This window comes from Aegilops tauschii, chromosome 2 (genome assembly GCF_002575655.3).
Source record: "Aegilops tauschii subsp. strangulata cultivar AL8/78 chromosome 2, Aet v6.0, whole genome shotgun sequence".
NCBI classification, from domain to species: Eukaryota; Viridiplantae; Streptophyta; class Magnoliopsida; order Poales; family Poaceae; genus Aegilops; species Aegilops tauschii.
The window spans coordinates 66861302-66871944 of record NC_053036.3 but is presented as its reverse complement, the minus strand read 5'-3'; the positions used below and the strand labels follow the sequence as shown (position 1 = coordinate 66871944).

The 10643-nt window shown below is 42.3% G+C and overlaps 1 protein-coding gene across 1 annotated transcript; it reads left to right on the top strand.

The window, feature by feature from the left end:
• The first annotated feature begins 5034 nt into the window (after positions 1-5034).
• Positions 5035-6060, top strand: LOC141040748 (uncharacterized). Its single transcript, XM_073506862.1, has one exon. The coding sequence runs from the start codon at positions 5035-5037 to the stop codon at positions 6058-6060; it is 1026 nt and encodes a 341-aa protein (XP_073362963.1).
• Positions 6061-10643: the final 4583 nt, after the last annotated feature.

The following is a 10643-nucleotide window of genomic DNA, read 5'->3' as shown; positions in this document are numbered from 1 at the left end:
AAAAATGGCCATCAAACAGGCCCTAATTTTCAGGGTGGGCTTACCTCAAACACTTCATCGTCACCATAGACTTCAGCATAAGGGTGTTCGAAGTCGGTCATGTCCAACTTCCTCTTCTTCTCCACTGAACCATCCACCTAAATATAAAATTACATTCATTACTGCTAATTATAGAAGCCAACTACAAATTTTAATATGCACACATGACACATTGATCAGCTTATCTAGATCATACTTGCATTTTCCATTTTCATGCACACAATCTGAACAACATAGCTAATATAACTACATATTCTGGAAAACTTTCTAATCACAGGAAACCTACACAAAAGAATAATTAAAATGTACCTAAGCATTTTTTGAGATAATGCAGCAAAGCTCCTACATATATTAACATAATGCAGTAGTTACTTAGGTACAACTTCAACTATAAATGCATACATCTCCAACAAACATCTAATATTTCATTATTTACCTAAACAACAAAAAATTATGCTATAGATGGATCAAGTATCCTCTAAATCAATTAATTGACACATCAAAATTAATGCATTCTAATCTGTTTCCATCAAGTAGCATTGAACCACAGATCAAATAAAATAATCATATATGTCTGCAGCATTGAACTACAGATCTAATAATCGTATATGGTCTATCTGTCCTTAAATTCCCTCTTAAATAAGGTGTTCAACCTCATACTAATTAAAAGCTAACAAGCAAAAATTCCACTACTAATCTAATAAGCATCTGAAAAAACCCCATCCCTCAATCCGACTACTTCTAACCTAATCTAATAATCATATGTGGTCCACCATTCTTGCAAAAATCAAATATAGAAAAACCCTAATGCAGAGAAAACCCTCCATCCAACTAATCTAACCCAAAAAACTTCTGGCCAAAAACCCTAATGCAGAGAAAACCCTCCATCCAACTGATGCTTTTTCCGCTTGCCCTTCCCATTATTCTGGCCATGGTCACCACGACCTTTGTCCTGGCCGCCGCCTTGTCCTCCGCCTCTCTTCAGCTGCTCATCCTTGTCGCTGTGGTTCTGCCGGCGCCCGCGCTGGTTCTCCTCGAACGCCGTGAGGCACCCAACTGCCTCCTGCAGAGTCTTCGTCGACATGTCACCCACTGCTTGATGGTGTTGACGATGTCGGCGATTCGATCCAGGACGGCGCTGAATACACGCTCCACCACGACCTCTTCCCCAAGGGTGACGCCGAGGGAGCGGATCTCGCTCACCAGTGTGCTGAGTTTCCTAGCAAACTCCGGGATAGTTTCCCCGTCCGCCATGTCGAGGCGATCGAACTGCCTTTTCAGTTGCCGCGCGTGCGCCTTCTTCACGCGATCCTCTCCGACGCGGGCACATCGGATCATCTCCCACGCCTCCTGCGCGGTGTCACAGTCCGCAACCTGCAGCATAACATGATCCGGGACGGACTGGGAGAGCGCCGCGAAGGCCCCCTCGTCCGCCGCTTGGTCGTACTCGCCGGAACCGTCAATCGCCGACCAGACGCGTAGCGCCTTCATCAGCACTTTCATCTTGATAGCCCACAAAGAGTAGTTCGTGTCCGTCAGCATGGGGTACTGCACTGGCACATTGGTGGCTCTCGACGGAGCAGCCAGCACCACGGCGCCATCACCCTCCCCTGTGCTCGGCCTACTGGCTGCCGGCGGCGTGTACTTTCTGCCACCGCTGCTGCCGCTCTTCCCGTCGCTCTTCTTAGGAGACGTGTCCCCCATCGCCGCCAATCGCCTCCGATCACCGCCGCCGGACGCCGCAGGAACCTAGAAACCCGACGCTCTGATGCCAGTTGACAGCTTTCAGGCCGTGATCTACACACACGCAATCCGTGGATGCCTCGATCTGAGCCCAGGAGGAACTCGAGGACGAACAGAAAACACACACGAACACGGGAGACAGTTTTGCGACGCCTTAAGTCCAGCATCTTTTGTGTTTCTCTTCTTTTATTCAACAGAGAAAACAAACTGAGCGACTTCTACGACACGACCCAACATGCTCACGCCATCCCACGGCTTCGGATTGTGGAGTCGCTCGTGCTACGAAAACGCTAGACACGACTTGGCCGCAACGTGGACTGAGCACGCTTGCCATACATAAACATGTACGTACAAAACACGTACAGATAAAGTCCTAGGTGTCTATAACTGAAAAACAAAAAAGAAAGACGTACAGTCTTAGGAAACTAGGAAATAGGACAAGGTTAACAACAACAGGCCAGATCTTCTAAAAAATAGAATGATCCTCTGGTGACTGGTGGATAGTGAGTGAGTGCGGCACTGAAAAAGGGCACCTCCATCGTCTACTACTTGGCATGTACTCCCTCCGGTCCTTTTTAGTTCGCATATAAGATTTGTCTGAAGTCAAACCTCGTAAACTTTGACCGAATTTATACAGAAAAATACCAACATTCAGAATGTGAAAATTAACCACATTAGATGCGTCATGACTTTAGTTTTCATATTGTATAAATTTAGTATTATAGTTATTAACATTTTTTCATATAAATATGGTCAAATTTTATGAAGATTGACTTCAGACAATTTTTATACGCGGAGTAAAAAGCACCGGAGGGAGTACGATGGTCGATGGATGATGCAGGCCACTTGGTAGGATAACTATTCTGTATTCAGGTATCTGTCAGTCGGCCGATTCGCGTGGAAATAACCAAGCCTAAAACACATGCGTGTTCATCATTTCAGTCTCGAAAATGAAGAAACCTCTTGCAGCAGCACGGCAGGCCTATTTGTATTTGGTGTTCGTAGTCCGGTACGTATTTGGATTTTCGTATGATACCAGTGGCTTCGTCCTATCATCCGATGTCAGTCAGCAGCTTCCGACTGAATTTTCCGTGCGTGCGAGAGCTACGGCGTCGTCGGGGAGCTCTCTTTTCCAACGGAGCGCGGAAGGCGGCGAGCGACGTCCCGCGATCCTGTCTGCGCCGTATGGGTCCAACCAAGGATGGATCTCTCGCCATTCACGCCGGCAAACTGCAGCTATCTATACGAATGGAAGGAGGAGTAGCTAGTGTGCGTGTCACTACCGGCGAGCGTGCATGCGTGGGTTGGGCACACGTCGGTTTCAGGAGGACTGGGGAGCGTGGCGCTCCACTGGTGAGGCCGCCAAGTTGCCGCCGCTTTTGGAAGCAACTGAGGAATTCAAACCGGGTCGCTGGGCTGAATTGGCGCCCCTGATCTTTCAGTCGTCCGTGAGAGACCCATACTTCGTGCTAATTAAGTGTTCCCGCAGAAGAAGAAAAATGGAAAATAAGTTGTCTGGTGATGGTACAGTATGTGATAATTCGCCCGATAAAGAGAGGATTATGAGAATAAACAAGTTGTCTCGTAATTCGCATGATATACAACAATGACAATCAGCATCAACTATCTCTTGGCAACATGAGAAATATGAGAAAAGTTTTCCATATGCAATGCTTTCAAGAAGGAAACAACACGCACGCTTCGTTATCGCCAGATCCAACCTCCGAAGGGCGGATCGTGGGTTTTCCCGTTTTCACCATGAAGTTCATATCCGAGCAAACTCTAAGCAATGCCACCAACATGGTAATGGTGTAAAAATGCCGCCATTGCCAGGTATAACCAAGTAGGGGTAATGGCGTAAAAATGACATGGATGGCAACATGACCTTAGGATTGGCCCTCCCGCGGTTTAGGCATCTTATAGTCTTTTGATGATCACTTGTATTTCGCTTTTTTTTACTTTTTGTGTTTGGACTTGGTTGGCTGTGTGCATCTTAGTTATGCAGAGGTCGGGTGTCATACTTAAACCTTTTAAGTAATAAAGCGCCCTTTATCTTAGTTATGCAGAGGTCGGGCAGCATGACCGTAGGGTCAGACCTAGGTCTTCACCCCGGAGCTCGAGACCGGGTGCTCGAGAAGCACCTCTATGTGAAAGTAACCCTATGTTGTATCCTCCATTGTCTCAATTCCAACAGTAGCAACACTAGCCTACCTTTGCACACATGACGAAAGTAGATGATGGAGGACTTACACTACCACCATGAGAATCTCGAATTTGGGATGCTTTAGCGACGATGCACCATCCTCACAAGTGGCAGATGAAGAAAGGATTTGAACAAGTGCGTATCAACACTTGAAGGCCATTCTCATGAGTTACAACCTCGATCTGACAGTTGGCAGTTTTTGACTTTTTTACTCATAAAATTAAACAATTGCCATGGCGTTTTCTAAAATTGCCAACCCCACCTCCACCCACGCACTAAAACTGCCAACACCCCCCTGCCCCCTCCTTCGTGGTTGCCATCCCTCCTAGCGAACATTTCGCCATGGATTGGGATCCAAAAAATTTAGCATAGAGGCTGACCACGTACCATACCTATGACCTATGCTTAATTAACTTTCCTTGTTTTGATTGTGGATAAAAGGAAGAAAAACATGCACACTCCATATATGGTGATAAATTGTCTTATTTTCTTTTAATATACAACAAGGAAATTATGCATAATCATACTGTGTCAAGGTAAAATCAAGCGAGATAGTGTTGGGTATATATGAGCTCATTTCCAGTGAAGGTACATAAACCATTCATACTTGGTTTGTTTATTATCCCATTCATAATTCTATGATGATATGGTATGCTTGCACGTTGAGATAAAACTTATACATTGAAGAAAACAAAACCTGTATATAAAAATGGAACAAAACCACTAAATACCGGACAAAATGAAGGAAACAACATCGAATGAAACTCATGTGAATCCCGTAAGTTGGCCGGCCCAACTGTGGGCTCGCTCGGCAATCAAAAAATCGTATGAAAAGATATCGAGCTCGTTTGGGACTTCAAGGTTTTGATGCAGTAGACAGTATTGGTAATAGTGGTGGCTTGGCACTGTTTTGGCACGAATCGCTGTCTGTTGAGGTGGTTTTCTCGAATCAGCGATGCATTGATGCACAGGTTAAGGCAGGAGCAGATGATCCACTTTGGCGCCTAACTTGTGTTTATGGAGAACCAAGGGTAGAAGATCGACACAATATGTGGTCTCTGTTGGAAAATTTGGGTGCTCAGTCTGATCTCCCCTGGCTTGTGGTTGGTGATTTTAATGAATGCATGTGGGATTTTGAACACTTCTCAATGACACCACGACCAGCGGGGCAAATGCAAGCTTTTAGAGATGTTTTAGAAACAAGTCAGCTGGCTGATTTGGGCTTTGTGGGTGTTCCCTGCACCTATGATAACAAGAGGTCAGGTAATGCAAATGTTAAAGTTCGCTTGGATAGGGCAGTGGCTAACCCAGCATGGAGGAATCGATTTGATTACTCGTTGGTCCAGCACCTTACCTCTCCTTGTTCGGATCATGCACCTCTTTACGTAGCTACTGAGTTACTGGAGGATCAGCAGTACAAACCGAGGATTGGGCGTTATGAAGTTATGTGGGAACGGGAGCCGGCTTTACAGGAAGTCATTGCGAATGCATGGGAGGCTGCTGGTCAAAAAGGTTCTCTAGGTGATGTACATGGGGCTCTACGTGAAACAATGCGTAAACTTTGTCAATGGAGTAAAACAAAGTTTGGTAGCGTTGTTCGAGATATAGAAAAAACACGTACTCAACTAGAAGAACTTATGTTAATGAACGCCGACAGAATGGAAATACGAAGAGTTATAGATAAAATGAACGAACTATTGTATAGAGAGGAACTTATGTGGATGCAGCGCTCACGTATTACTTGGCTGAAGGACGGCGATCGCAATACAAATTTTTTTCACGCCAAGGCTGTTTGGCGAGCCAGGAAAAATCGAATAAAGAAACTTGAAGACATCAATGGTGTTATCCACACTGACAGTAAAGAGATGGGTGCAGCAGCGACTAGATATTTTGAGGATATTTTCACGGCTGAAAGTAATCTGGACTCTTCTCCTATCATTGATCTTATTGCACCTTTGGTAGGTGAGGAAACAAATGATATATTGTGTGGAGAGTTCACAGAAAAAGAAATATCTGATGCACTCTTCCAGATTGGCCCCCTAAAGGCACCGGGTCCTGATGGATTCCCGGCATGATTTTTTCAGAGGAACTGGTCTACACTCAAGGAAAGTGTTATAGGCGCTGTGAAGGAATTTTTTCGCACGGGAGTAATGCCACCGGAGGTAAATGATACAGTGATTGTCATGATTCCTAAAATTCAAAACCCAGTGAAGGTTACTGATTTTCGCCCTATAAGCTTATGTAATGTTATTTACAAAGTAGTTTCAAAGTGCTTGGTTAATAGGCTTAGACCTGTTTTGGATGATATTATTTCCCCCTATCAAAGTGCTTTCATCCCAGGGCGTATGATTACTGATAATGCATTGATAGCTTTTGAATGTATCCATCACATCAAGCAAGAGAAGGATCCGACAAGGAGTTATTGTGCATACAAACTTGACCTCTCAAAGGCATATGATCGGGTAGATTGGTCTTACCTTAAGAAAATTATGCAAAAGCTTGGCTTCGCTCACAAATGGGTTAACTAGATAATGACTTGTGTGACCTCAGTGAGATACTCCGTAAAATTTAATGGAGCCATCTTGGATTCGTTTGCACCGACGCGTGGTCTTCGGCAAGGTGATCCGCTATCCCCATATTTGTTTCTGTTTGTTGCTGATGGTCTGTCTGCTCTGATAAATCAAGGTATTGTACTTGGTAATATTTCTCCATTGAGAATAACAAGAAGGGCCCCTAGTATATCCCATTTGCTATTTGCTGATGACACTCTGCTCTTCTTCAAAGCTTCTGACCAACAAGCCACACATGTTAAAAACATCCTAGATGCTTATGGTCATGCTACAGGACAACTAATCAATCATGCTAAGTGCTCTATTTTATTTGGTAACTCCTGCCCTAAGAACAACATGGACTCGGTCAAGGATGCTCTTCAAGTCCTGACTGTTGGGTTTGAGTAAAAGTATCTTGTCTTCCAACCCCGGATGGCAGAATGACAAAGGGTAAATTTCAGAATCTCCAAGTAAAACTTACGAAGAGATTGTTCTCTTTTGATGGCCACCCAACTCAAGCTAGTAAGGAGGTACTAATTAAATCTGTTGCACAGGCAATTCCAAACTATTTAATGAGTGTCTTTAAGCTCCCCTTTGAAGTTTGTGATGATTTGAACCGCATGGTCAGAAATTATTTCTGGGGTGCGGAGAAGGGGAAGAGGAAAACACATTGGTATGCATGGAACAAAATGACAAGGCCAAAGTGTCAAGGTGGTTTGGGCTTTAGAGATTTCAGATTGTTTAATCAAGCTTTGTTAGCACGACAGGCTTGGCGTCTCCTAACCCATCCTGATGGTCTTTGTGCTAGGCTACTGAAGGCAAAATACTACCCTAATGGGAGATTGGAAGACACTGTGTTCACAGGTAATCCATCACCTACTTGGCAAGCTGTTTGCCATGGCCTGGAACTGTTAAAGAAGGGTATAGTTTGGAGGATTGCAAATGGTCAAAATATTAGAATTTGGCGTGATAGATGGATTGTTCGGGATCCTACTGGTGGGCTTATATCTCCAAAAGGTCGATGTAGATTTAAGTGGGTTTCTGAGCTTATGGACCACAATGGGAATTGGGACAATACGAAATTGCAGCAATTCTTTCTCCCAGTTGACATTTGTGAGATCAAGAAAATTCGGCCTTCTCATCGCTTGGGTGAGGATTTCATTGCCTGGGCTCCTGAAAATCGGGTGTTTTTAGTGTGCGAAGTGCTTACCGTCTGGCCTCGAATGATATTCTTAATGGGCTCATGGTCACTTTGAACAACCGGCCGGATGGATGCCGTGAGGGCTGGAAGGCTCTATGGTCTTGTCCGGCTCCCCCGAAAGTATTGAGTTTTGCATGGCGCCTTGCAAATAATTCCCTTGCTACTTGGAGTAACAAGTTGAAACGGAATCTGGAGACATGCTCACTATGCCCTATTTGTGGTGCTAATGAAGAAGACACGTTCCATACATTCTGTTCATGCACGAACGCAAGAGCTCTATGGAGAGCCATGGCTGCTGAATGGTTCTTGCCGGATGTATCTTCGATCAAGTCAACTGGGCCTGATTGGTTTATTTAGTATATCTGCGAGGTTGATGAGTCTACACGAGTTCGACTGGTGATGCTCTTCTGGCGAATTTGGTATGTTAGAAACGAGCTCGTGCATTTTAAACCCGCCCCTCGTTTGGATGTCTCTGTCAGATTCTTATCAAGCTACCTATCATCGCTACAATCCATTGCAACACGTTCTGGTGATGTTCATGTGAAAGGGAAAGCCCCACTTCAATACTGTTTCCCTCTTACAGCTCACGCATGCAATAATGCTTCCACTAATCTTGTTTCTTGGATACCCCCGGCCACTGGGCATGTAAAGCTAAATACAGATGGATCCGTTTTGAATGGAGTTGGATGAACTGGTATGTTGCTCCGTGACCACACCGGCGCCATCATCTTCAGCTCTTGTAGACACCTTTTTTCTTGTGATGATATTTTGGAGGCTGAGATCTTAGCAATCCAGGAGGGACTCATGCTCGCTCTACAGTGGAGCAGTCTACCAATTCATATTGAAAGCGACAGTTCGGAAGCAGTGAACATGGTGAAAAGTGGAGATACAAATAGATCAAAATATGCCTTTCTTATTAGAGAGATTAAAGATAGTATGTCCGAACGTAGTTCTTGTATTACTCATATCCATCGTAGTTGTAATAATTCTAGTCATGTTTTGGCCAACTTTGGGAGGACTCAAGGCTGAATTACTGTATGGCTTGGGTCAGGACCAGATGCCGTTTTGGACGCTGTTAAGCGTGACTGTAACCGTGTTTTGATTGAGTAATACAAGAATTATTCCGCAAAAAAAAAGAAGCCTTGCCTATCTGCCACTCGCGGGCGGCAAACACGATTGGCCGGCCGCATGAGATACAGGATGCAGCTATACCTCGCTCCTAGCGAGGTAACCTTCCAAGTCGCTAAAGTCGCGCAAGCGTATGGGCCGGCTCAGTGCACGAGAGGCCACTACCTCTTTTCTTATTCATGTTTTCTAATTATTATTTATACATACAAATCTTCTAAATAAATATATTACAAAAAACATTTGACATAAAACATTGCAAAATAAAATATTAACCAAGCGCTTGGAAAATGTTTATATGTACATTGAGAAAATGTTTCTCATGTACGTGAAAAATGTATAACAAAATCTATAATATGTGTGAAAAAGATTGAGCATGTATTAAAAAAATCCAAACATTTGGAAAAAAATGTTAAAAAAGTATTTGAATTTTTTTTAATCAAGTAATTTATAAAATGTTAAATGTGTATAGAAAAATGTTGACCATATATTAATATAATGAATAATATTAAACTGTTATTTGAAAAATGAAAGTATTAAAAAATTAAATGCATTTAGAAAAAATGTAGACCATGTATTATAAAAATGTTAAACTTGTATGTGGAAAATGATAATCAAGCAATAGAAAAAAATGATGAATGTGTATAGAAAAAATGTTGACCATGTATGCAAAAAATGTTAATCTAGTATCTAAAAAAATTAATTAAGTATTTGAAAAAAATGTTAAATGTGTATAGAAAAAATGTAGACTATTTGTTTGGAAAAAATGTTAGATTTGTATTTAAAAATGTTAGATATATTCCAAAAATGTGTATAGAAAAACATCGAAACCCCGTGAGAAAACAAAAAAACCAATGAAAACGAGAAAAAAAAACCAAAGAAAAATGAACACAAAGAAAACCAAGGAAAAACAGAGAAAAAAATTGAAAACCCAGTAGAACTATAGAAGAAACAAAGAAAACCTGATGAAAAAGGAAGAAGAAAACAGAAAATCGGTGGAAACCCGGCTCTTTTCCTTTAACAAGTTTGTGACCTAGTAATTCAACAAGAACAGGATAATGGCCCGATGGCAAGCAGCACTAATCGCAATTAGGAGATCCATTCTTTGTGCGACACTTTTTTCTCTAATCTATTTCTTTTAGCGTGAATGGGCCGGCCCACAACTGTAGACGCTTCAGACGAGACCGAAGTAAGACCCCCTATAAGCGAGATATGGCTTATGCAAGACATGCAACAACCAAACACGGAACTCTCGCCATTAGTGGGTCCACCCGGTGAGTGGTTTCAGTCATTTTTGGTCGGGATAGAATCGACTACTAGGCTGGGCTTCGTTTGCAGCCGGACTAATGGAGGAATTTTATAAAATATATAAAAATAATAAAATTCTCACAAATTGAGATTTTTTGTGAATTTCAATTTTTGTAATATAAAGGATGTTCATGGATTTTAGCAAAAATAAATTAAAATAAAAATATATTGAAGAACTAGCAATATGTTCACTAATTTCAAAAAATATTCTCCAATTCTGAAATGTGCTCACAAATTTAAATAACTAGACGATGCCCTGCGTGTTGCGGCAGGATTTTGTATGAAATAAAAACTGCGCTGAACTAACCATTTAGCTACTGTTTTTATAGCTTCACCTGTAGTAAGATAATTTGTTTATCAGTATTTTACAAATAAATAAGTTAATAAATATCTCTATCTATAATTGAAAGTTTGATCAAAACAAAATAAAATATGCATGCACGACTCACTTTTCTTTCATACAGAGCACTTAGTA

Bases quoted from the DNA above. Each gene is read 5' to 3' on its own strand.
- LOC141040748 (XM_073506862.1), top strand. From the start codon at position 5,035: ATGTGGTCTCTGTTGGAAAATTTGGGTGCTCAGTCTGATCTCCCCTGG.